Here is a 27341-nt window from a genome sequence, read left to right as displayed (position 1 = left end):
ATCCTCCCACTTAGTATGACATTGGGTGGGTCATGACTTTTTGAGTTTCAATTTCTTTAATCTCAAAATATAGCCCCCCTAAAAATAATAGCCACTAACATTTAATGAGCTTTTATTTTTATCATAATGGAAAATTCTTCACATATATCATCACTTCATGTAATCATAATTGTGTATCATAACACATTTATAATTTATTTTTTCATCCCCTCCCCCATCTTTTGAACAAACAGTAGCAGATATATTTTCTTTTCTTTCAGCTTACAAATATTCACTTTTGTTCCCCAGTTTTATAAAATATAACAAAGATCTTGAAATTGTGTGGCAGATATTTTTCAGGGATTATATGTATATGTATGATTTTTACATACTCAGATGAACCACATGCATTCTCATTGTATGAAAAATGCTTTATTGGAACCAAATATACCATTTGGATAATTGAGAGGAAAAAGTCAAAGCAGTAACTTGGGAGACTTGGATGAAGGCCACAGATGAGATTTTAAATGTTATCGTGGAGCCCTCCATATGATGATTTTTTTCCTTCTGCAAGATTTTATTATTGCAATATAATTCACATAACATGTTACCATTTTGAAGTGTAAACTTTGGTATGGTTTAGTACATTGACAGTGTTGTACAACCATCGTTTACTATTTAATACCAGAACATTTCCATTATCCCTAAAAGAAATCCTGTATCCATTAACAGCCCATCATCCCCTTCATTCCTTTTTTTTTTTTATGACCAAATAACATTTCATTATATGAACATACTATGTTTTATTTATCCATTTAGTAGTTGATGGACATTTGAGTTTCCACTTTGTGGCTATTCTGAATGATGCTGCTATGAACATTCATATGCAGGTACACCTCCTCTTTTATACCCATCAGCACTTTATTGAGGGGTATGCTCCCTAAGAATTAAGAGTGAGGGGAAATGTATATGAGCTGGGGAAGGAAGGAGAGAAAATAAAAGATTATGCATCATCAAGCTGACTATGGCATTGCAACCAAATGCAGCTGGTAGTGCTTGAACCCTCAGGCCGTGTCCAGAGAGGTTAGGAATCCCCAGTGACTCAGTAGAATCCCAGTTCACTAATAAAGGAAGAGCAAGCAATTCATCCATTGTCACCTTTCTGTCTCAGAATGCTTGTCACAGGGCCTTAACCCCTGTGTCCTCTGGGTCATGTTTCCTGGCCTCTGCAGGACTGGCCTTGTCAATGTCAAGGTGCTACCATTGCTCCTTTTTACCTGGTGTCATGTATGGGGGCTCCTCTGTTGGAGGCAGTGGCAGGAGCAGCTTCCACGGCGTGGTGAGTGAGAAGCTACTTGAGCCATCACTAGAACAGTTGTGGCTAAGGAGCATGACAGGTGGCTGAGGTCCAGGGTTGGTGAGCCCATGAGTCTGAGCAGTTTAGGGTGGTGCATAATCTGGGTCCCTTATGCTGAGTGATCCAAAATTGTTGCTTGTTTGCCTTTGGTTGATTGGTGGACTGGTTTTCTGGTTACATTGCTGTGTAACAAACTACACCAAGACTGAACAGTTTATAATGTTGCCTTCTTTCTCAGGATTCTTTGTGTTGCCTTGGGGTTGATGGAGTGGTTCTAACTTGAGATCTTTACTGAAGGGCAGCTGGAGGGCCAAGATGGCACACTCAGAGGCAGACAGTTGGTGATAGCTGTTGGTTCTGCTGGCTGGAACACTTTCCTGAGACCCACTGTTTGACTTGGCCTTCTCATAGCATAATGATGTGTTACAAGATGGTGAGTCCCTAGAGCTAGCATTCCATATCCCTTTTAAGTATGGGAAACTGAGGCTTTTGAAGTTTAAATAAGTGGGTCAGGTCATACAAAGGCCACAGGCCTTTGCTCTGATACTTGTCATAGGATCACAAGAAACAAGGAAATGTGTCTCTTAATATCCTTTCTGGGCCTGGCACACAGTAGGTGCCTGTGAATTCAGCATTTATTAAGTGCTTATCATAGTACAGAATACTGTACTAGGCCCTTGGGGCTACAGGAAGAAATGGGACATGGGTCTTTCCCTTAAGAAGCTAATTTTGGGTTTGCTTGATGGCTCAGTCAGTAGAGCATGCAACTCTTGATCTCAGAGTTTTAGGTTCAAGCCCCACATTGGGTATAGAGTGTACTTAAAAATAAAACCTTGGGCAGCCCAGGTGGCTCAGCGGTTTAGCACTCACTGCCTTTGGCCCAGGGAGTGATCCTGGAGACCCGGGATCGAATCCCACATCGGGCTCCCTGCATGGAGCCTGCTTCTCTTTCTGCCTGTGTCTCTGCCTCTCTCTCTCTCTCTCTGTCTCTCTCTGTCTCTCTCTCCTTTCTCTGTGTCTCTCATGAATAATAAAATCTTTTAAAAATAAGTAAATAAATAAAATCTTCAAAAAAAAAGGGAAGAAAAAAGAAGCTTATATCCTGATCGATGGACTGGAATGGGTAACAGTGTGGAGGGTGGAGCTTCCTGTGCTTGAGGACCATGAATGAGAGAGGGACTCCAATTCAAATTAAAGAGGGAAAAGGGCTGAGAGAGGCAGAGCACTGATAGAATTTAGAGGAAAGATTTATTTTAGCCTTGTGGGGGAACATTGGGGCCGTGGGAAAAACTGCTTTCCTTTCTTTATCTTGGTACTCCTTGCCCAACTGCAGCAGCATAACAGGTGCAAAGATGCTTCAAAATGTTACTTGTTTTTATAGACATTACTGATAAAAGGTTTAAATGCTCTACACATGGGGAGGTTTCAGTCAATGGGACATAATATTCATGGCCTATTCATTCAGTAAGTGTTTGAGTACCATGTGCAAGGTGCTGGGGATTGAGAGATAAGAGTTTGAAGGGCAAGGGGCAAATGAACAGGCAGGCCCAGGCCATATAGCATGTGGGGCAGTAACAACCGTAGCAAAGGGAACTGCTGTGTGTGGGGATCATCTCTTTGCAGGCATATGGTCAATCATCTCTTTACATTCCCTCCATCCCACTTTGTGACCCCCACATTCTCCTGGGCTCCAGACATCCACAGAGGAGCCATGGGCAAGGCCTTGCAGTGTAGAGTGAGCATAGTCTAGAACAACAGTTGTCAAGATGTGGGCCCTGAACCAACAGCATCAGCCTCACCTGGGAACTTGTTAGAAAGGCAGATTCTCCAGCTCACCCCAGGCCCACTCTGTCACAAGCTCTGGGAGTGCCACCTGGTAGTAAGAGTTCACAAGCCCTCCAGGTGGTTCTGATGCATACTCCAGTGGCAGGGGAGTAGTGGGCTAGGACATTTCTCAGTCCTGCTGCATGTTAGAATTACATGGGAGTTTTTAAAGTACTACCATTCTGTTTACACCTAAGATAGTAAGTTAGCCTCTGGGAGGGAAATGCATCTGTCCTTTTAAAAGCTCCCAAGGTGACTCCATTGTGTAGCCATATTTGAGAACCACTGGTCTTCCTGCATTGAGACAGATGACAGCACGAGTCACCACGGAGGTGAATACATTCATGCCTTGCCAGTCCACAGAGAGGAGGATGCTCCACTGGGAGGTGGCTGGCAAGCATTGTATTTATTATTTGATAAGCTCTTCATTTCTAGTTCCCTTTTCTTTTTTATGGACACTGACTCAGTTGCATTGATATGAGTATGTTTGGGAAAGTTACTTTAAAATTCATTTAATACAATTAATTTTAAAAAGTCGAACACAGCTGGCTTCCCCTAAAAACTTTGTATTTTGATAATGGTTATTACCAGTACCATGAATAATGGACTGATATCAGCTCATTAATATTCTAGTGAGAGAGTGCTAAGGCTAATAAAATTCATTTTAAAATTAGTTTTTAAAAATGTATTGCTACAGCCCAAGGATAATGGGAAGTTACTCCAAGCAAGAGCACATCAGTGAAGTACGAAATTTTACGGTGTTCTGTTAACATAAAATAGTTGTGTAGCTGCTCAGTATCCCTGTTTCATTTTCATTTCCATGGAGTGAGTTGCTCAGGACGAGGCCTCTGTTTCAGTAGTGCACATTACCTGAATGCTATTGTCCTGGGAAGCATTCTTGCATCAGGAATGGCACAGGCATGGCTCTGACATGTATACCCCTTGTCCTTCTCCTGAGTGAGACACCTCCCAGGAAGATATCCTCTGCTCCCTCTGTCTTTGGTTCTTCTCCAGGGCTTCACCCCTTAGCCATATTTTTTAAATTAAACTTTCTTTTTTTAAAAAAAAGATTTTATTTATTCATGAGAGACACAGAGAGACAGAGACACAAGCAAAGGGAGAAATAGGCTCCTTGCAGGGAGCCTGATGCAAGACTCAGTCTCCCAACCTGGGATCATGCACTGAGCCACCCAGGCATCCCTAAATTAAACTTTCTATTTTGAGGTCACTGTAGATTCACATACAGTTATAAGTGATTCTACAGAGAGATCCCATATACCCTTTACCTGGTTTTCCCCAACAATACTAGCTTGCAGCACTATAGTACATTGTCCTAACCAAAGTGGTGACACTGATATAGTCAAGATAGACAACATTTCCATTACCACAGGATCCCTCATGCTGCCCTTTAATAGCCACCTACTCCTTTCTACCCTTCTTCCCTATCCTCTGACAAGCACAGATCTATTCTCCATCTCTTCTCATGGGGTTCAAAGATAAAATTGAGTCTCTGGTTTAATAAAAAAGAAACAAGTGTACGCATATAGTACAAGGTATTAATGGACAAAGGATGATTTATTGGGTAGGAAAACTAAACATTTTAGAATTTCAGGCCATACAGAGAGAAGGCTACCTGTAGGAACCAAATTGAGCATTAACCCTTAAGTATACTGGGTCTTTAGAGGAGGTCTCTTGGTATTGTTAATGTTTATATATTATTTACCCTGACTGTGTTAATCATGGTATACCTCAATTCCTCTGTGCTGTACTAGTGGTAATAACTGGTTAAGTCCATGGCCCCTAACAAATAGAGGTGGTCTGGTTTGTGCTCTACTGGGATAAGCCGGGTGCTTCTCAGCAGAGGTTCCTAGAGCGTCATGGAAAGGCACAAGATGGAAGTTGGAGATACAAGTTAATTATTTGGCTTTTCTTCAAATGAATGTTCTAGAAATGATTGAGAGTTCTTGTAGTCAGGAGGGGCCAAGCTGTGTGAAAGAACGAGGCCCTACCCCAGCCTTACAACCCTGATTGAACTCTGAGATCTTGCTTATCCATATGTGCCCCAGAGCAGCTAAGCATTAAGGAAGGGATCACAAGAGGGAGCTGCCAGATTTCTCCTTCAGTGCTGTCCAGTGTGATAGTTGCAAGCCTCATGTGGAGAGTGAGTGTCTGAAATGTGACCAGTGTGGTGAGGAACTGAACTTTTTTTTTTTTTTTGAGGAACTGAACTTTTAATTGCATTTAATTTTTTAAGTTTATTTAAGGAATCTAAATACCCAGTGTGGGACTCGAACTCATAACCCTGAGATCAAGAGTCACATGTTCTTCCAACTGAGCCAGCCAGGCTCCCCTAATTGCATTTAATTTTTATTATCTTAAAGTGAAGTAGCCGCACATGGCTTGCAACTCTGTGTGACAATACAGAGACTCCAGGTTACCCATATTGGAATGTTTGAGTCACTTCACCCTCTTCATTGAAGCCAAAGCAGAATTGCTTTCCATGGCTGTCCCCAAGATTCTCTGGCTAACCCCCTTTCCCACCTAGCATCAGCCTCTCTAAAACATTTCCAAACCATCAGTTTGAAGAGGAAGCAAATAATTACCCTGCCTGGGCATTGGCCAGATCTGCACCCAGCCAGCCAGTGCTTGGCTTACAGTAGTGCTTATTTGATACCTCTCTAATGAGCTAGACTTAGACCTCTCCAAATTTGCAGACTTATTCCAGACACAAAGATGGGATTTGTTCCTTGTGTGTGATACTGGGTGACAGATTTCATTCATAGGCATTAAGGTCAAGCTGTTACATTTCTTCCTTTGCAAGAGAACAGTAGTTAAGAGTGTGGGTCCTAGAGTTAGGTTCTTGGATTAGGATCTGGCTTTTCCACTTTCTGATGGTGTGACCTCAGACAAGTTAATTAACCTCTTTGTGCCTCCCTTTCTACAACTATGAGGATTGAAATAGTACCTGCATCATAAGGTGACTGACCCAAGGAAATCCAAGAAGTGCCTTTGATCCACAGTAACTGGGTCACCTCCTATTATGATGAAGCACGTGATGATGACTTTTTTTTTTTTTTTTTTTTTTTTTTGTGATGATGACTTTGAACACGGTAATGAAGATTTTCTGGAAAGGAAATGATTTGTAGTTGTGACTCTTACAAGTGCCCACAAGGGGGCAGCCTAAAATAATGCATATCCCTGGAACAGAGCAACTTGTTTTTGTAAAGCATCTGGGTAATGTGGCCAGTTCCCAATGTGCTTGGCCCTTTTCCTTGTTTTTTTCTTCTATTTGAAGAACACTTTTAGTGTTTCTCAGACTGTACCTCAGATACAGGGCTGGCTCATTAACATCTGAAGGGTGACATGGGCAATACAGAGTAAGGTTCAGGTCCTGCTGGGAGGGACGGGTTGATATGGGTGCTGACACAAGCAAGCATCTGTCCAGGGGTGCTGAGCTTCACTTTGTAACTTCTCACACAGAATAAATTCTTATTAATCAAATTCTTTTTTAAAATTTTATTTATTTATTCATGAGAGACAGAGACAGAGAGAGAGACAGAGAGAGAGGCAGAGACACAGGGAGAGGGAGAAGCAGGCTCTATGCAGGGAACCTGATGTGGGACTCCATCCCAGGTCTCCAGGATCACACTCTGGGCTGAAGGCGACGCTAAACCACTGAGCCACTGAGGCTGCCCATTATTAATCAAATTCTTGATTGATGTAGACATTAGAGCCTGAAAGCGTTTAGAAAAAAGAGAAACTTGGTTTTTCTCTCTCTTGTCTTATAGGCAAGACTACATGCTTGCCTTTGAGCATTGTGTGTTCACCTCAGGGGCACTGTTGAGGAGTGGTACCCCAAGCTGGGGTGACCCAAACGTAGATAAGCCACCCTTGCCTCAGTAGCCTCTCCATCCTCCCAGGGATACTGAATCAGAGAACTCTGTAACCAAGCAGAATGGAATTAGGGTTCTGCCAACTGTGAGGGAGAATAACATGATGGGGTCTGGGGCACTGTGAGATCCTGAAGGTAGGTGGGATTTAAATAGCTGTGGGGATGTGGGAGAAGGGTATTTTGAGCTGGAAGGTGTGTGGAAGAAAGAGGCAGTGCTGATGTCAAGTTGGTTGGGAAGAGAGTTTGGGATCAAACTGTGGGGAGTCAGCAATGATGAGCTTAGAAGTTGGGCCTTCAAATTCTTGATGATGTTCATGTTGTTGGTAGCATGATGATCAAGAGCTAACTAAAAACAAACATGAGTAATGGCATTTATAGTCCAGGTTGATTTTCTAGCACTTTAGTCTTGAGCTTTAATATACCTGATATATAATCCAGGCTGCAAAATCAGATGCCCATGGGGAGTTGTGACAATCCAGTGTTTATCACATCCATCTCTGTATTCCTGCTGCCTTTATTGAGTCCAAGCCTCTAGTCTCTCTCCTGGATAGTCACAGGAACTTCCCCAAAAGGGGTGTAGGTAATTGTGGCAGCAAGGCACACCATGAGGTCAGCATATGACACTACCAAAAAGAGGGCCTGGGCCTATGAAAGTGAGTCTGGTTGTATTAACACAGAAGCTGATTTCTCCAAGATGTTGTCCCTAAATATTACATAAGTAATGCTCATGAATGATTGATTGTGACTGGGTGTAGTAAATTATTTCTAATCCTAAAATGACCATGAATATCATTTGATCTTTGACTCAGAAAACCCTTTATGGTCCTGTAGAAGATGGGTAGAGATGTGGAGCTTCTGGGATGTTTCCTGGACATTTTGTGGGGGAGGAACTGCCATCTGTTCCTTTTATTTTTATAGATATTTACATGACAAACAGGAGTACATTTTATTTCTTCTTTTTGATTCTAAAATGCTAAGATTGACATTGGAGCAAATTTAGCAGAACCAAAATCAAACTTGAGTGTTTATATTTCTCAGTGTTTACCAAGGAACTTGTATGTGTCCCTCAGCATTTGGCTCCCTTCAGAAAGTAGAATGTTCACTATCTGTTTAATAATTGTGTCCACTTTTGTGCTTCTCTTCTCCCTTGGGATCCAGGCTTGGGGAGGCTTTATGGGCTTTTCTGCACAGTACCAAGCCTCCCTGGCACTTGCTGTATTTTTTGACCCCCTCCAGGGCCAATCCTGGGCACAGAGGACTAGGGAAAGACTGTGGTTCTCCAGGATTGTCATTGGGGCCACTACAGCACAGCTTGGTGGGTGAATGTGAAAGCTGTGGCTACTACCCCTCAGCTCTCAGGGCTTGGCCGTGTGTGTGTGTGTGTGTGTGTGTGTGTGTGTGTGTGTTAGGGAATAATGTATTGGGCCTCCGTGGATTAAGTGATGGTGATAGATGATGTATATGTGTGGCCAGACCCCCAGGGTGCAGGACCAACGGCCCTTGGCACTCAGCAGATAGGGACAGAGGGAAGAATTAATTCATCTTGTTTTTATTTTTTGTAGGCATGGATGGTTTTTTAAGATCTGATGAGAGACAGAGACTGGCTAAAGAAAGACGAGAAGAAAGAGAAAAATGTCTTGGTAAGTTGTGCTCTTTGACTGTTTAGGTTCAAGGGAATAAAAATATGGTGGTGTATTTTTTGAAGATCCTTAGAAATTGATGGGTGAATGGGAAGAGAGGTAGAACAGTTGCTAGATGAACATGAGCACTAGAGAACGAATCCACTCTTCGGCTGGCATGTTCACAATTGTTATTTATTTCTCAGAACAGTTCATTTACTCAGTTAACAAACATTGAACCTCTGCTGTGTTCTAGACACTCTGCCAGAGACTGTGGGTAGGTGGTGAAGAACAAGAAACAGTCACTGCCCCCACCTCCTCAAGCATCTACTATGTGCACTCACTCAGGCTCTTTCCAGGGCATCTAGAAGGGCCATCCTTAGAACTGAGAAAATTAGCAGTTAAGACATTTTCTGTATTAGGACGGGAAACCTTGATGAGAAAGGGTGTCTTACCTCTTGCAAACTATAGATAGATAAGTCTGATGTGTTCCCACAGGGTACTGTGAGGTAGGTAAATAGTGAATTAAGACAAGTGAGCTTTCTGGTTCTTCTTGATTGCCTCCTGCTGGTTGGTTCACACATTCTTTTCCCAGGGAACCCTTCCCTGACCCTGCCAGATAGATAGTCCTTAGGAAAGGTCTTGAGGGGAATGTCATGAGTTTACAACCCTTGTATAGCTTAATGTCTTATGCATGGTACATACACAGTTAACATGGTTTTTAGTGGATGTCCCCTTAGAACTCATTTCTCAGCCTAGTGTATGGCTTGGCCATCATGACAGATCTGACTTGGTGATAGCAGCAGGAGCTGTGGCTCCCGTGTACAGGGGCAGTTACTGTGTACTTTCCACGCACAGCCTCATTTAATCTTCACCACACTGTGATTTTGCAGACGCAATGGTCCCCACTTCACAGAAGAGGTAACCAAGGCAGAGAGATGATGTAGTTAGCATGCCCAGAGTCCCCCAGCTAGTGGCAGAGATGCCAGAACCCTTCATCTCAAGCACTGTAGCCTAGAATCTCACCGGGTGCTTTTGTTTGTTTGTTTTTGTTTTTTGTCTCTTGCTGCTGCATTTTGGTTAATCCAAACAGTGTGGGGTGCTCTGGTAATGACACTTCTCTTCCACTTTCTTTCCCCCAGCTGCCCGGGAGCAGCAGATCCTGGAGAAACAGAAAAGAGCTAAGCTCCAGTATGAAAAGCAAATTGAGGAGCGATGGCGGAAACTGGAAGAACAGCGGCAGCGGGAGGACCAGAAGAGGGCTGCTGTGGAAGAGAAGAGGAAGCAGAAGCTCCGGGAGGAGGAGGTAAAGTCCCAGTACCTCTAAGCCATCACAGTGGCTCCCACAGGGCTTGGTGCTCAAGGGCATCCAAGTGTCCTGCCCAGCTCTGGGATACGAGAGAGATTTACTACTGAGCTTTCTCTCTGGTACCTCACCATGCCTTTTCTCAGCAGCAAGACAGCAAGCCCTGGAGTAGGGATGAAGAGATTTACCCATTCAACTCAAGTGTTAATTTGTTCTGTGACCTTGGATAAGCCATTTAGACTGTCTGGGTATTTGCTTATCTCTGAAGTGAGGCGTTGAATTTGGCAGTCTCCAAGGCTTCTTCCAGACCTAACCTTCTCTGACTTTGAGACTCAGAGAGGATGATGGATAGGGGCCTGGTAGTGTAGTCTGGGGGTTGTGCTGGGAACCTGTGCCTTTAGGACAGACATGGGGCTAGGGGAAGGGATGTGAGGGCAGAGGGTAACTTGGTTCTCTTATTCACAGCAAACTGTCTGCCTTCAAATACAAAGATGCTAGTATATGTAAATTTTAATGCAGTTCCTTGCTTTAATCATCCTTTCTCTACAGTTACCTTTTAAAAGAAAAATGGATTGTTATTACCACTGCAGAGTCCTTTATTTTTTTTCTTCTTCTTTTTTTTTTTTTTGCAGAGTCCTTTATTACTAAACTTTGAAAATATATTTAGAAAGCATATTTGGGGAGTAGGTTTTCTTAACAAGTGTATTTTAAGGATGTAATCATAGCCTTGTATCAGGTGATCATTTTTTATTCATAAGCTATAATGACTCATCATTTAGTATGAACAGTACAGAGGTTAATCACCAGTTCTATAGGATTCAGAGACATTTATATAGGTTTGGTATCTTTTTAAATCTGTTTGGTTTATGACTATATATCTTTTACCCCTTCCTCTTTTTTAAATGAAAAAAAAAAACCCATGAACATGTACGCATATATACACACACACACAATTAGACTCATCTTTGCCCACAAAGCACTCATTTAAATGATGATTTCTTTGTCCCTCTTGGCAAATGAAAGTCATTGGCAAGGGTCTTAGCCCCACTTTACCATTGTTGGCTGTGGCCTGATGGCTGCATGGATTCGTCTGCTCCCTGTGCAAATCCAAGCTCTACTACTGGGCATTTGGTAGCCAGGAACAAGTCACCTAGCTCTTCATATCCCTATAACTCAGTCTCTTCTGCCCAAAACAGAGGTAATCACAGGAATTAAAGGAAGTGACTTTTGTGAAAGTACCCAGCAAAGCACCTTGCATATAGTGTTCAGAAATGTTACATTCCCTTCAGTGACTTTTTTCAGCTGAATCTTTACTGGTTGCACTTCAAGATAATTTTCTGTTTGCTTTGTGTGCTTCCTTTTACCCCTAACATGGATGATAATGGGGAATGGGGGATGCTGCCTGATTTTTGTCACTACACATACATGCTGAGCTTGCTTCCCTCTTTTCCCCAGACACAGCAGGGCAGGGCTGAGAGCCTGGTTGTGTAGCAACACAAGGAAACAGCAGCCTTCCTCTGCCACAGCTCCTACCTTCATGGCCCCTGGAGTCCCAGGTGGAGCTTAAGAACTTTCCACACGCAGGCCAGCCTGTTAACCACATCAGTGTCAGCAGACTGCTGATGCTTAGACCTGCTTGGCATTCTTGTGGGTGATCTTTAGAGAGGACAGGTAGGTCTACATTGCAGGGGCCCCTTTCCAAAGGAGAACCCTGCATTTACCCTCATGGTTCCCTGGAAATCTTTGGCAGGGCTGCCCTCTGCTTGGCACGTGGCTACATAGATTCTTCAGTCTTTTCTTGTTCTTGTCATGTTCTGTCTTTATTAACCAGAGAGAAATATCTGCAGGAATGGTTCATTCCATTGCAGCCCATTTTGCTTCTGTAACTTATTGGAAAGTATTTGGTTTGCCTGCCAAGTCCCAACTCTCTGGGGCTGATAATAGGAGTTCAGAAAAGACCTGTTGACTCCACACCTCCTTCCTAGCCCTGTCTTGGTTCCATGTCCTTAGAGTTGCCATGATGTTGCTCTTGGTAACTCCTCACATATGTGTGGCTGAGCCCCAGACTTGACCAGGGGGCTTCCTGTCTGCCAGTACAGAAGTGGGCACCACAAACAGCTTGGTTTCCAAAGGTTTTGAGGACTAGGAGAGCTGGAGGCTGGTCAGGCCTGTCCTGGGGAAGGGGATAACCAGTGTCTACTTGAGATACTGACCTTGAGCTCATTATCTAGCTGAAGGCTACTTTCTCCACAAGGTAGGTTCTTCTAATTCTTACATGCCACACAGCTCTCAAGAATCAAGCTTTTAGAATAAACTTGTTACCTACGTGGGTTAGGGCTGACAACACAAGGTACTCCCCCATTCTCCACTTGGGGGAGTATAGTTTCCTGACTAGAGGTGCGGATTTGGTGAAGCGAGCTCCATGTTTCTCATGCTCAACAGATAACCAGGAAAGGCCTCTTTCAAAGAGTAACTTCATCTCATACTTCTCATACTCTTATTGCTTGATACCTAACAAAACCCACCAGTCTGAATGTAAAAAGAAGAAATTTCTGGGGCACCTGGGTGGCTCAGTGGTTGAGCATCTGCCTTTTGCTCAGGTCGTTATTTGGGGTCCTAGGATCAAGTCCTGCATCGGGCTCCCTGCAGGGAGCCTGCTTCTCCTTCTGCCTGTGTCTCTACCTCTGTCTCTTTGTCTCTCATGAATAAATTTTTAAAAAAGAAGAAATTTCTAAACTCCCCTAAACAAAAATTTCACTGAGCTGAGAGCTAGCTGGTCTCAGAGGGCATTGGCTGGCATGGGGCCATGGGGCCTATGTGGCCTCTGGCCAGATATAAACATCTGTATGTAAAGAGAAAAACCTTCTGCAGACCCCTTCTACGAACCCCTGGGGGCTTGTCCCCACATTGTTTTCCCCAGAACACATGTAGTAAGAGCAGTGGAAAAGGCACAGCCAGCTCTCCACTTCTGCCAGAGATGGCTCTCTGGTTCATCAACAGTACCTGAGCTGTGCCCTTCCGGAGGGCTTTTATATTCATCAGCCAGCTCCATAAGTCATCTTGGTTATTCTCCTCTGATTTCATCTAGGCAGATCTAGAGCCAGAGCTAAAGGGTCCATAGGTGAGATCCCCTCATTCCTTCCTTCCACTAAGCAATTCCCAATAGAGGACATTCTAAGGACAAGAATCTGCCTTGCTTTTCCCCATCCTGTATTGATCATCTGATGATACTCAGGAGAACTAGAATTTGGCAGGAATTTCTGTATGCAGTATGCAGCTCTAATATTTATTAATACTGTTCTTCTGGTGTGATTGAACTTTCTTGCGTGCTCTTTTATGCTCACCCTTTCCTCTAACCAGTGGTTCTCATAGTGAGTTCCATGGCCAGCAGCATCCACATCACCTGGGAACTTTTCAGAAATGCAAATTCCTAGCAGGTATCACCTTAGACCTGTAGAATCAGAAACTCTGCACGTGGGGCCCAGCAATTGGTGTTTAACAAGCCCTCCAGGGGATTCTGATGCAGACTCCCCCAAGTTTGAGAATCACTGCTTTAAATAACTGTCCTGTTAATAATTTCCCTTTTCAAATTTGAACTCAGTATTGGTTAAGGACTTACTTACTATGCTAGTCATCGTCTCATAGACCTGAGTGATTTGGTAATGCAGGTAAATGTAATCCCAATTTTTTAAAAGATTTTGTTTATTTGAGAGAGAGAGAGTGAGTGAGTTTTGTTTTTAAGGTAAGCAAACAGTCCGTAAGTAGGTCTGGTGTTGGGTGAGCATTCCCTTATAATTATACTCCTATATAGCTGTTCAGTAAGTTTGGCTGGCAGGTCTTGATGTTATTTGTTGTTATTGGTCCCCTGGTAAATGAAGGACTGTCTTATGAGTTCCTTTGGCATGTAGGAAATCTCCCATAACTCACTCAATACTAAATTCACTCTGAGGTAAAAGGTTTCAACACTTAAATTAGGTCATTGGTTAAATACTTTATGTTAAATCCATATAATGAAATACTTTTCAGCCTCAGCCTCAGTCTCAAGCAACTGTACTTCAGGTATCAAATAGTCAAAAAGCTCTAGTCCCTTCAAACTGCCAACTTTTCTTGGGTAGGCCCCAGGGGTTGGCTCTCAGAATTTAGTGGGCCAGGGTCATGAAGACAGGACTCTGCTAGGAAATGCACACTCATGATTATAGTCTCAGCCGAAAACTAGAGCAAATAAAAATCTGAGATTTACAAGAGAAAAAAAAAATCCCCTTTCTACTCAGAGGTCCCTGGAGAGGCCATCTCTTAGCAAAGTGCTATTCAGAGAAAAAAAATATGCAGAGGAAGCCGAGATGTGGATAATGCTCATCCCATCCCTCTGGTATAGACAAAACGGATAGATCCAGATACCTCTTAAGTGACCTTTCTGTGTTTCTAGTAAGTGAAATAAAGGAACCTTTCCCTGATTCTTAAGTTATGGCCATGCAGTTGGTGCTGCCCTAAATTAATTTTTCTTGCTTTTTATTCAAGCCATGAGAAAATAGTTATCTTATTGTTTTGGAGTTGGGCTAGGATGAGCCCATTTACTAGAGCATCTCAAGGTTGATATGAAGGCAAAAGGGCATCAGTATATACCTGTTTACCTTGCTTCAGGCCTTGTCCAGTGGAGGTAGAAAGAAGATGTGGTATTTGCAGTGTCATTGGGGTGGTGGGGAATACAAAATTAGAATAGCTTCACTCCAGTGCCAAGGAAATATTTGCCAGCATTCAGACCCAGCTTTATAAAAATAACACTTTGATTAACATAGGAGAGTGCTTTTAATAAATGCTCTGGTAAGGGAGAAGCCTAGTTGTTTTTTTTCCTCTTCTGGCTAAAAACTATTTAGTTCTTCCTCCCCCCCCCCCCATCTAACTCCTTGAGAATGCATAGATGCTTTATTTTATGGCTAGGAGGTTCCCTACTCTTGTCTCTTTTAAGTTTTGAAATATGCAGCATTATCCCCTGAATACTGTATAAGAGAAAATTATTACGATGGAGAAAACAATTGATTCCCTTTTAAGAATTTCTAAGATGAAAATGAGTCTTGGTAAAATAGATCTCAAAGCCAGGTATCACCCCAAAAAGCTATGCTTAAGGCTATAAAAAATCAAATTATATTTTTATTAAAATATTTTCAAACCAGAATGCTTTATGCTTTTCTACTAGAGAAAATGCCCTTGGTTCCAGAGCACAATTCCAGTTCTACTCAATGGGGCAAAAACGAGACTTGAGACAGGTCTGAAGGGGTTAATGCTTGTCTGGCATTATTCTTAAATCAAGGCCTGGCTGCTGCAGCAGCCTGTCCCCTGGGGCTGAGAGCCAGCACTAGCTGCATTGTTTACTCTCCACCCACTAAGATCTGCTAGTGTGGTGGGGAGAGCACGTGTGCTTGGGTTTTGGATGCTGAGCACTGAGAGCCCCATTTGGTGACTCACCCTGAGCACTGAAGCACAGCAGCACAGTAGCACAGTGGGGCTGGGTGGTTATGTTGCTCTCCCTTGCGTAAATTGGGCAGGAGCGGCTGGAGGCGATGATGCGCCGGTCCCTGGAGCGCACACAGCAACTGGAGCTGAAGAAGAAGTGCTCATGGGGAGCTTCGCTGGCCACTGGGCCTGGAGGTCGTGATGGTGAGTGAAGGGCTGTCCCTGCATTGCAGGGCCCCGGTGGGAGATCATGAGGCAGGCAGGAGATAATGGGCACAGGCTGTGGTGCCACTGGATCCGGGGGATGCTTTGTAATCATCTGCAGGTACCTTTTTCAGATGTGATGCCAAGCTTCCTGCGTATGCATTTCTCAAGAAGGGAATCTCTGGGTTCTTTTTGCTAGCAAACAGCAGTTGATAGAATAACTGGGCTTTAAGGTAAAGCATAAGAAAAGCAAAGAAAATGAATGCTTCATTCGGGGAATATAAAAAATAGTGAAAGGGAATAAGGGGGAAAGGAGAGAAAATGAGTGGGAAATATTAGTAAGGGTGACAGAACATGAGAGACACCTAACTCTGGGAAATGAGCAAGGGGTGGTGGAGGGGAGGTGGGTGGGGGAGATGGGGTGACTGAGTGATAGGCACTGACAGGGGCACTTGACAGGATGAGCACTGGGTGTTATGCTATATGTTGGCAAATCGAACTCCAAAAAATATATATACACAAAAAAAAGAAAGAAAGAAAAAGAAAATGAATGCAGAGCCTGGTTAACCAGATGCACCTGACAAGCCTGGCGATAATCTGATTTCAGGGAAGGTCAGATAGCAGTAGACTAAGTCCCTGCTGCACCATGGCCCTGCAGGGCTGAGCAGCGGTTACCCTCCAAAAGGGGCTGGGGGTTTTCCTTCCTCATTATTCATTTTTGTTGCTCTTTCAATTTTGTTTCAAGGTGACTTATTTCATTTTTTGGTTCATACTCATCTTTAAATTTTCAAGTGTTTAATGTGTGGACTGTTAATAGTCTCTGGGTGTCCTTTCTCTTCAGCGTCTTCTGTGATCTTGTCATTATGTTACACAGGAGCTGTATACTAGCTCTGAGAACAGATGGGTTCTATTTGTAGTACAGTTGTTTGACTTTGCTGTATTGTGCTTTTAACCTTTTGTCAGTACTTTATTTTTTTCTTATTGAGGAGTCAATAACCCATTTCAGTTTTTCTAATTTCCTAGTTAGAAACTAGTCAACCAGGAATTGGGACTTTTTTCTTTTACCTCTCTTTGCTCTGATTTTTTGCTGTGTAGGTGAATCAGAAAATACCCCACCCCCTCCTCTAGGTTTAGCAGCCAGCACCCTCCCTCCGGACCCAGGGACCACTGCCACCGCTGCCGAGTCCACCAACGGTATATCTGAGCTTCACTGTGCCATAGCGTTTTGTGATGACTGTTCTGATCATTCCCCTCCATCACTGTGTCTGTCTCGAGCACTTTTACAGTTGATTTCTTAGACTGACCCCTTAGAACTTTTTTTCTAGAAATGTGAATGACATCCTCATATTTCTTTGTTCCTCTGTCATCATGGAGCTGTGCATGCCTTACATACACCGTAGTGCCCTGGAGACATTTCATCCTTAGCTCACTAACTTCTGTCTTGAAAATATTGTCAGTGTTTGATTTTTGTGCATTTAGATCTTTAACATTCTCATTAATTAATTGGTTTTAGGCATTATGTAGTAGGGTGTTTGAGTCACTTCTGATTACCAAAACCTGTGCTCTATAGAGTTTTAGATGTTAATGTGATGGATTCCTGGAAGAAGTGTTTGAGATGGAGTGGTAGGGAGTTTATCGGTACTAACACTGGGAATGCAAACAAGGAGATAAGTTTGCTTTGTTCTTGATTTCATCTCTCTAATAGGTTCTTTGTTTTTGGATACAGGCCTGCGAAATTCTTAGGGTCTAGAACAAGAGCGGAATTAGTAAAACTTTTCTCTCATTTAATGAAGACTTTAGAAATTCAGTCCATCTTTGGCTAGCAAAGAAAACACAAAATATAAAAGGGATGCAGTATTTACCAGCAGTACAGATAAAATTACAGCAGTAGGAATAAATAACCTTGGTTTCCAGCATTCTTTTGACAAATATCCTTATTGTGTTGCTGAGTAGCAGAGAATTTATTCCATGGGCCAAATTAACTGTAGTGTGGCACTGGTCTTCCTCTAAAAGAGATGGGGGCAGTAGGTAGAGTTGATAATTACCCCTTGAGAATCTCACCCGGGGCTTGGGGACAGAATGAGGCAACCACAGTACTTAACTCGGGCATACAGTTTAAGGGAGCACCTTATCAAGACGAAATAATATTTGAATAGATCACAGTTAATGCAGAAAAATCCATGGTGAACAAAATATCAAATTTCTAAAGACAAGTACCATACTGAGCCAGCCATATTGGAGATCGGGCAGAAGGGTGGAATGTGTACCCCTTTACACATAGTCTTATGGAATTTCTACTGGTTTTTTTTTTTTTTCATTAAAGTAGTTGAAAAATGCTGAAAAATTGGTAGATATATTAAAACTCACTTTTTAAATTTAAATATTTTATTTATACCAAAATAGAATTTATTATAATTACACTTCAGCTTAAGATAATCTTTTTAAAAGATTTTATTTATTTATTCATGAGAGACACAGAGAGAGAGAGAGAGAGGCAGAGACACAGGCAGAGGGAGAAGCAGGGTCCATGCAAGGAGCCTGATGTGGGACTCGATCCCAGGACTCCAGGATCGTGCCCTGGGCCGAAGGCAGGCGCTAAACCGCTGAGCCACCTAGGCGTCCCAGCTTAAGATAATTAAAATTTATTTAAGATTGTCACTTGAAGGATAACTGGGTGGCTCAGTGGTTGGGCATCTGCCTTCGCCTCAGAGCGTGATCCTGGAGACCCAGGATCAAATCCCACATCAGGCTCCCTGCATGGAGTCTGCTTCTCCCTCTGCCTCTCTCTCTCTCTGTGTGTGTGTGTCTCTCAGGAATAAATTTTTAAAAAAAAGATTGTCACTTGATCACGACACATTGTAAAAGATGGCAGTTTTCTTATTTGGAAACAAGATGAGAGGAATACATTTTGAACATATTAGTGATGAGTTTGCTTCCTTTAAAGCCAAGGATACACATCTTTCCTTTTGCCTCAGGCTTTGATATGGCTTGACAGGGCATTATTAGCACCTCTTCATTTGCTATAATGGTTTAATTTAGAAAGCAGTCTAAAATAATGCCTGGAAATTAGGAATACCAAACGCAGGACCACATGTTAAAATCCTAACCATAAACAGTCACAGCATTAGAAAAGTGCTATTGTGATCCCATCTCTGGAGAGGAGGAAGAAACCAATTGCTAAAGATTGTTTTGCTTTAAATACAGTGACTTGCATTCCATTATTATTTCTTTCTCCACCCTGAGCTTGTAGATAACCTTCAGAAAAAGTCTGCTTTCAGCTCACACAGTCTCAGACCATTGAACATTTTCCAGTGGTGATTTGTCTCTGGGTCCAGATTGGTTTTGTTTTTGTGAAGTCTGAATATGCTTAAGATCGTTGGATGCAGGAAATGATTTGCTGGCAGAATTAGCATGGCTTTAGTTGAACAGTTGAGTGAGGTTGACTATTTGAAATTGAAGAGAAGATCTTGCTTCAGACTGATGGGTGCCTTGGCCTGTGCATTTCCAGATAGGCGAAGTACATAGCTGGATGATGGAAGCCGTGTGCTGTGCCACAGCTGTTTAGGAGGCGTGTGGATGAGGACAGGAAGAACACTTGGGGCTATGTGTTTCTCAGTCTACAGTGGTATGAATACCAATATCTTTAATGCGTTTCTCTGCAGCATGTGACAAACTTTCAACATCAACCATGAATTTGCCAAAGCAGACGGAGCCTCCCATGAGTAAGCGCCTGTCTTCATCCACCGTGGCAATATCCTATTCCCCAGACCGAGGCAAGTGAACGTGTAGACCTGGTCTCTGTGGTTTTCTTCTTTCTAGTGTGAGTGTCTTAACATCGGTCTTTGTGAGAGCCCCTCTTGAGCCTTCTGCAAGTACCTCCATTATTTGAATTCAGCTTTGTGGTCTGAATGTGGGAGCCCCAGGGCCTTGCTTAATGGGACTTTGGAAAGTGACATCGCTCTTTAGAGCCAGGTCATTGTTGAATAGGTACAGGAATTTATGATATTCTTTCAGTCTGAAAGGGATTATTGGATTTTCCACAGTGCATGTAGGAGTTATCGTGCCCTAGAATTAATTGACCAATGGGCACATGGGACTGTTAAAAAAATAACAGCCTGGTTATTGATGTGATCTAGTTGATCAGCCAGAAACAGCAGAATTGATCATGCAGATATATGTGGAAAACTTAGATGTATGAAAAAAATGGGACTCTGCTGTTGTCTGTGGTTTGTAGGCCTGCCCACTTCTGTTTTGAAAACAGAAGTTCAGAGCTAATATGAAGCCTTTAAAAGGAGAATAGGATGGGTGGCCTGTTCCGGCACTCATTTTGAGGTGGAAAGTGATATGGACATGTGCCGGTTCCAGAAACTGAATATTTAAAACTGGTTGTGTTCCAACAGAGGCTCAGATAAGTCACTAAACATATGAATTTATACCTTTCAGAGTATGTAGGTTAAGGAAGAGAGGGAAGCTCTCTATGCATTAAATGCATATTTTAAAACATCTTTGGAGAAGTGCCAGGTGCCAGTAGAGTACTTAACAGGCTAGGCATTACCAAGGGGCAAGCAGGAGAGTGTTCGTGACTTTGAAGAGGCCAGTATGCCTTGCTGATTGTTTTTCACTGGCCATTGACCTTGCACCTCCAGCACAGAGGCCTGTCGTGTGTCAGAGACCCCATAAGTGTCAGTGTTGCTGATCTCTGATGGAGTTCATCGTTGAACTGAACGCTGGAAACCTTGAATTAATTGAGAGCTGAATGAGAAAACATCTACTTGCTTTTAATTCTGTATAGCTTTTCCATAGTGAGTGTATTCTGTGTGTTTTCATTAATTTACATGGTTACAAATTGAGGTTAAATTCATATTTGCATTGATTACTATGTAAAGATATCAGTATGTTATTGCATATTGTTGGCAACTGAATTATCTGCTTGTGGATTATAAATTGAAAAAATATAATTCCCAAACCATTTACTGGCTAATGGGTACCCAAGAAATTCAAAGTAATGGAAAAGTTAATCCGTTACCACATAATACATTCCGAAGCCATCAAAATGACATTTTAGTCACTGAATTTTAGATTATGATTACTGCTACTTCCATTAAAGCCGATAATTAGTTGGCTATTTTTGTTTTTGTGGTTCTTATTTAATTTTTGCCCTTATGTACATAGAAAAAGTATGAACAGATGCATATTTATACGATCACAAAATCAGTGTATAATGAAATGTTTTTTAACAGAAGACCCTAAAGTGTTTCATAGGAGTAATCTTTTTACAATGGTAGATCTACTTGGTGAGTAAATGGTTTCTTGAGTCCATATTACATCTTGGGAGATGGGCTAATTCTCTTTAAGTGATACAGGTAATATTGTGATACTATAATAGCATATTCAGTGAATTCTGGCACCCCAAAAGAATTAACGTGTTCTCCCAAACCCCAAAGGACACATCATTTGTTTTATTTTACTATGACGAACTCCAAATCCATCCTTTGCTAAAATATTTTTATTTTCCACATTCATTCTGCCACCCAAAAGTTAATTTGCATCATAAGCTGTGTTTGTTTTAAATATTTTATTTTGTTTTAATTTTGCTTTTTAAATTTTTCATTTGATTCCATCCCTCAGCTCATCGTACACACCTTAGTCCCATGGAAACCTTTCTTGTTATGCGACTGTTGACACCCACACAGGCTTCTTTAGCCAGAAGCAGAAGTGTACTCATGCTCTCTGAGCAGGCCAGTGACTCAGGTAAAAGAGGCCAAGTTGGTGACGCCAAGGAAAATGCCCAAAGTGGTATTGGTTGACCTACAGGTTATTCCTGAATTTTTGTATTTTGTTTCCCATTTGCTGACTTTGAGAAATGTCTTCAATGGTTAATAACATTTTCTGCCTACCAGTGTTTTGCTGTTACTATGTTTGTTTTTTTCTTTTCAGTGTCACAGAGGTAAGTAAATTATTTTATGATTGAGGGCATGTGGATTAGGAAAAAAAAAATCTATTTCATGAGCTATGGAGGTTAGTAGACTTTCTTAAAGAGATGATTTGGCAAAGTAGCCTGTAAACCACAGTCTCTGGAGTCCTATAACCGGATTTGACACTTGCTAGCTCTTACCACTTTGGGTAAATTAATTAACCTCTCTAAGCCTCAGTTTCCTTTTTTAAAAAAGATTTTATTTATTCATGAGAGACACACAGAAAGAGAGAGGCAGAGACACAGACAGAGGGAGAAGCAGGCTCCAAACAGGAAGCCCAATGTGGGACTTGATCCTGGGTCTCCAGGATCACACCCTGGGCTGCAGGCGGCACTAAACCGCTGAGCCACCGAGGCTGCCCCTCAGTTTCCTTTTTTTAAAAGACTTGTTTACTTTAGAGAGACAGAGGACGTGCACAAGTGTAAGCACACTCATGGGGAGTTGGGGTGGGTAGAGGGAGAGAGAGAATCTTGAGCAAGCTCCCCACTGAGTGTGGAGCATGACACAAGGCTTGATCCCATGACTCTGAGATCATGGCCTCAGCCAAAATCAAGAGTTGGACACTTAATCAACTGAGCCACCCAGGCATTCCAAGCCTCAATTTCCTTATCTATAAAATTGAAATACTTTAAATTGTCATGAGGATTAAATGAGATAAGACAATGATTGGCACAGTAAGAGCTCAATAAATGTCTAGAGCCTTGCTGCTCAAGGGGTGGCCCAAAGACCATCAACATTGGTATCGCCTGGGAGATTATTAGGAAGACATACTCTCAGGCCCCAGAAGACCTGCACAGTGAAGTCTGAGAAACTCTAGGCCACACTGTCAAAGCTTTCTCTTGACTAAATCGGATCAAATTGTCATGGCAAGATTAATGAGGGCTGACATTCTCTGTTTGCAGATTAGCAACATTGTATCCACAATAAGGCAGGGTTAGTCTTAGTTCCCAAAATAGTATGTTCACTTAGATGACATATAAATGACATATGATCCTCTAACTATTTCTAACTAGTTTTTAGAAATAGCCTACTAGTTTCTGAGTAGTTGTACTATTTCCACAAAGAAGATATACAAATGGCCAATAAGCACATGACAAGATGCTCAACATCATTAATCATTAGGGAAATGTATGTCAAAACCACAATGAGATACCACTTCACACTTATAGGATGGCCAAAATTAAAAGAAAATAGGGTAAATATGTGTTAGCGAGGATGTGGAGAAATTGTAACCTTCATACGTTGCTGGTGGGAATGTAAAACGATGTACTCATTTTGGAAAACAGCCTGGCAAGTTCCTCAAAAGGTTAAACATAGAGTTACCATGTGACCTAGCAATTGCACTCTTATGTATAGAGCCAAGAAATTGAAAACACAAAAAAACTGTCCCTGAGTAGTTCTTAGCAGCATTAGCCACAAAGTAGAAACAATTCAAACGTACATCAACAGATGAATGGATAAACAAAATGTGGTATGTCCATAAAGTGGAATATTACTCAGCTATGCAGAAGAATGAATTACTGATACATGCTACATGATGAACCTTGAAAACATTATGCTTAGTGAAAGAAGCCAGACATAAAATTCCACAAGTTATATGAGTCCATTTATATGACTTGTCCAGGATAGCCAAATACAAAAAGACAATAATGCTAGGGACTGGAAGAGTGGGGAAAGGGAATGAATTCTAAATTGGATATAGGGTTTGTTTTGGGAGTATTGAAAATGTTCTGGAATTAGACTGTTGTTACAATTGTACAAACTTGTGAATATACTGAAAACCACTAACTTGTACACTTTTTAAAGGGTTTTATGGTGCATGAATTATCTCTTTAAAAATTCCTGGGAAATAGAAAGTATCCCCCTTTTGTGAACTAGGAATGTGTCAGAAAGTCCTCAAGATCATTTGCAGATCAATGATTCTCTAGGAGGACTCCTAACTATGATTTATTACAGTAAAAGACTAAGGAGCAAAATCAGCAACAGGCAAAGACCATGGGGTAAAATCTGGGGAAGATCGGGAACAAGCTTCCAGAGTCCTCTTCCACTGGAGCCATACAGGGCACATTCCCTCACCAATCAGTTGTGACATGTGTGAAGTGTTACTTACCAAGGAAACTTATTAGAGACTCAGTGCCCAGAGTTTTTATTGGAGACTGGTCACATAGGTACCCTTGCTAGGTACATACCCAAATTCCAGACTCTCAGAAGGAAAGCAAGTGTTCAGCATAAATCATGTTGTTTGTACCAACAGCTCAGGCACAGCAAGCCACTCTTATCGGTTAATGGTGGGAGCTCTCATGGAATCCAAGTTCCCTGATACCAGGGCCAACCTTGTAAACTGGCCTTTCCAAGGACAGCAGTTAGACCTGCTATGTTTTTCTTCTCTTTTTTAAGGTTTTATTTATTTGCGAGAGAGAGAGAGAACACAAGCGCACAAGCAGGGGGAGAAGCAGACTCCTTGCCGAGTATGGAGCCCAACGTGGGGCTCGATCCCAGGACCCTGAGATCATGACCTGAGCCAAAGTTAGTCGCTCAACCAACTGAGCCACCCAGGCACCCCTTTTCTTTTCTTTTGTGCACAGTCCATCCCCTCGGTCCTTGGCAAAGGCATCTTTACAGCAGAATTATCATCAGCAGGATTCCACACAGGCTGAGGCCAACCAACAGTATTGACCTCACTTACACCCTTTAGGGGTTCTGGACTTAGCCAGTTAAAACACAGACCATTAGCCATAAAGATCTGTCTTAGAAAGCCAGATGGCTTCCTCCATAACTTTCTGTCTGAACCTTTTTTTTTTTTAGCCTAGCCGAAGGCATCAGTTCAGGCCCAACACAGCCTGGCCAGTAAGATGAAACTGTGTCAAAGTCTTCCAGGGCTGAGGCAGTATCATAATAGAATACATACCCAGGGAGTATAATCCCTGAGGGCACATGCGTGTCCCTTGGAAATAGTTTACAGTTTTGGGGCACCCCAAGCAGGACATGTATTGGTCATGCAGTATAGGCAAACAGGGCTCCCATTGTGTCATTCCCACCATGGTCCCTCCCACCCCAGGGTTCTCTGGCCCAAGGAATTCAGTTCAGTCCTTGCTTTCAGGGGTACTGCCTGAGGTGGTCAGTTCCAAACAGTTCTGTGCACAACATGAGTTCATGAGTTCATTGCCTGCTGAGTGTGGGTGGCATATGGAGGTGATCTTTAGGGACCATACAGGAACTGGCCTGCCCTGTGGCTCACAGTCACATTGTCAGATGCAGCCGGTGTTCAGCAGTCCATTGGAATCTGAAGCGCTCATAGCAGCTGGCACAGACAGCACAGTTTTTCTTCAGGAAGAGGGGAGAGTTCCCAGGAACAGTTCTGGAAAACAAAGACCCTGAATGTCCTTCCTATCCCCTGCACCACTACAGGTGCTAGGTATGGTGGGGTTTTTTTTTCTCCATTGTTATCAGGGTGCCCCATTCAGTAATTAAGACTTTACATTTTCTCAGTCATCCTCTAGTTTTAAAATGACTGTTCATAGGGAAAGGTTGAATGCAAGGACAAGAGCCTTTTTACAAAAAAAAAAAAAACTTAATTAGACATCATGTTCAGGAACAAAATTCTGAATTAAAAAAAATCCAGGAAAGGTTTGCATCAACTGCCATCTCTGTAGTCCCATTCATTTATCCATTGAACAGCCTAGGAAAAAAGCAGTCTCTCTCTGGGGACAGATGCATTGCCTTCCTGAGGTGTGTGTAGCAGAAGAAAGGAAGGGAAGTAGAGTCAGACTCCTAGTCCATTGTTACAAACTGCACCTAACCCAGCCAGTCAGATACCAGACGTCAGTTGAGTCTGATCTTCAGGGGTGGGTGAAGGGGTCATACTGCCTCTTAGTACCCTGTCCCAGCTCACAGCTGTGATAGGAATCACAGGTTAGGAATGTAATTAGGCTCTGCATCAGAAATTAAGAGCTGACCAGCACTTCCATGTTAGATGGTCCCATCAGAGAAGGAGCTCTTTCCTGTGAGCATTTGTTCATGACCCAAGTGGCACAGCTAGTATCTGTGATACTTTCATGGGTTAGGGCCTCGTGGAGGAAGTGTTCTGTATCTGTAATAAACCTGGGTTGATTTTTAAAACTCCAAACGTATCTCTCTGTCTAGAGATGGCCTCTCTTTTCATGTCTCCCTTTTTCCAGAGGCTCCATTATGCAAAAGTCATAGCAAAAATCATCAGGTGTGGAGATTTGTTCTGGTTCCGGTACTTAGAATTTTAAATTTCAGCCAAATCACTAATGGCAAAAAACAAGGAGGTTGTGTCTCACTCCCACTTGGAGGAGAAAATAAAAACCAAAGATATTACCTGGATTGTACTTTTCCCCTCACTTTAGCCAGCATGGCCAAAAACAGCTAGAGGGCCCAGCAAGTCAGCTCTTGGAGTTGGATGGGTTATCTTTAAATACCATAGGTATTTATCTCTTAAAATAGACAGCAGCTCGGTTGCTATTTAACATGGTGACTGACTCCATAGCCACCAGGCACCAGAAGGTCGTCATCCTCCATTCCTTTAGCCTTTCTTTTTCAGACACTGCTTTTACCATTTATCAGAGAATCAGAGTCATTCTTGCAGTTCCTGCTTCGGGCACCAACTATGTCAGCATCCCCAAGACCAGCCTCAGGTTTGGAGATTTGCTAGGAGAACTCAAAGGACTCAGCATATGGTGACACTCACAGCTGTGATGTGGTACAGTAGAAAGCTACACAGAACATCAGCAGAGGGAATTGGGACACAGATGAAGTCCAGAGGACACCAGGTGCAAGTTTCCAAGAGTCCCTCTCCCAGTGGAGTCACACAGGACATGCTTAATTCCCCCAGCAATGAGCTGTGATAATATACGTGAAATGTTGCCAACCAAGAAAGCTCATTAGAGACTCAGTGGCCAGGGTTTATCGAGGGCTGGTCACATAGTCTCCCCCTGCCAGTTACGTACTCGAATTCTAGACCCTGAAGGAAAGCAGGATAAGTCATGTTGTTTGTACATACAGCTTAGGCATAGTGAGCTACTTGTTAATGGCAAGAACCCTTCTGAAATCTAAGTTCCCATGTACTGATCAAGGGCCAACCTTGTAAGCAGGCCTTCCCAAGGACAGTTTTCAGGGCTGCTGTGTTAACTTTTTCCTGTACAAGGAAAGTGACATTTAGAGAGGTTAAGTAACCTGCCTAGAGTGATCCAGCTATTTGGTGACAGTGCTAGTTCTGGGTTCCAAAGCCCGACTTTGAACTCCTGAAACGAACTGGACTCTTGAACGTTATGTATGGAAGTCTTTTGAGATAGCGTCTATTCTGCACATACTAGAAAAAGTATGGTGGTATTTAGAGAATGTGGATTGCCCGTGTTAGGTTTTAACAGAACTGTGTTCTTCCCAATTCCCTTCTTCCCCTACTTTTTCCATCTGTGCTCCTTGTCTCTTTGGCTGTGATATTGTAACTCTCTAGTATCCCATGCCTGTCCTCGTGTAGCTCCTGCTGGCCCTCTTAAATCTTCTTACAAGTCTTCTCCCACTCGGAGTGCTGAGAGGAAGAAGACTCCGTCTACATCTGGCATAGGAGATTCTGGGAAAGGAGCCCCTGCAGGAGCGGAGGCCTCTCCGGTAGGTTTAAACCCCCTCACTCATTCCTTGGGGCTGGTTTATTTGACAATGTGATTACTCCCTGTGCTTGATCTGGGGTCTCTGTGTCTATCAATCTCCAGAG

General features: G+C 42.6%; 1 protein-coding gene across 26 annotated transcripts in view; it reads left to right on the top strand.

Annotated features, from left to right (window-relative positions):
* Window positions 1-27341, top strand: part of MAP7D2 (MAP7 domain containing 2) — a 103617-nt gene that overhangs the window by 42177 nt on the left and 34099 nt on the right. For 5 of the 26 annotated variants that reach the window (XM_072744423.1, XM_025997472.2, XM_072744432.1 and 2 more), the window contains 6 exons: window positions 8615-8692; window positions 9814-9977; window positions 15521-15632; window positions 16728-16826; window positions 19295-19405; window positions 27108-27238. In XM_072744423.1, the coding sequence (XP_072600524.1) occupies window positions 8615-8692; window positions 9814-9977; window positions 15521-15632; window positions 16728-16826; window positions 19295-19405; window positions 27108-27238 (695 nt within the window). Of the gene's footprint in view, window positions 1-8614; window positions 8693-9813; window positions 9978-15345; window positions 15633-16727; window positions 16827-19294; window positions 19406-21260; window positions 21384-27083; window positions 27239-27341 lie in introns of those variants that run through there. The other 21 variants (XM_072744420.1, XM_025997475.2, XM_072744425.1 and 18 more) reach the window with 11 other exon arrangements.

This window comes from Vulpes vulpes, chromosome X (assembly GCF_048418805.1).
Source record: "Vulpes vulpes isolate BD-2025 chromosome X, VulVul3, whole genome shotgun sequence".
In the NCBI taxonomy this organism is placed as follows: Eukaryota; Metazoa; Chordata; class Mammalia; order Carnivora; family Canidae; genus Vulpes; species Vulpes vulpes.
This window is presented reverse-complemented; position numbering and strand designations above follow the sequence as displayed.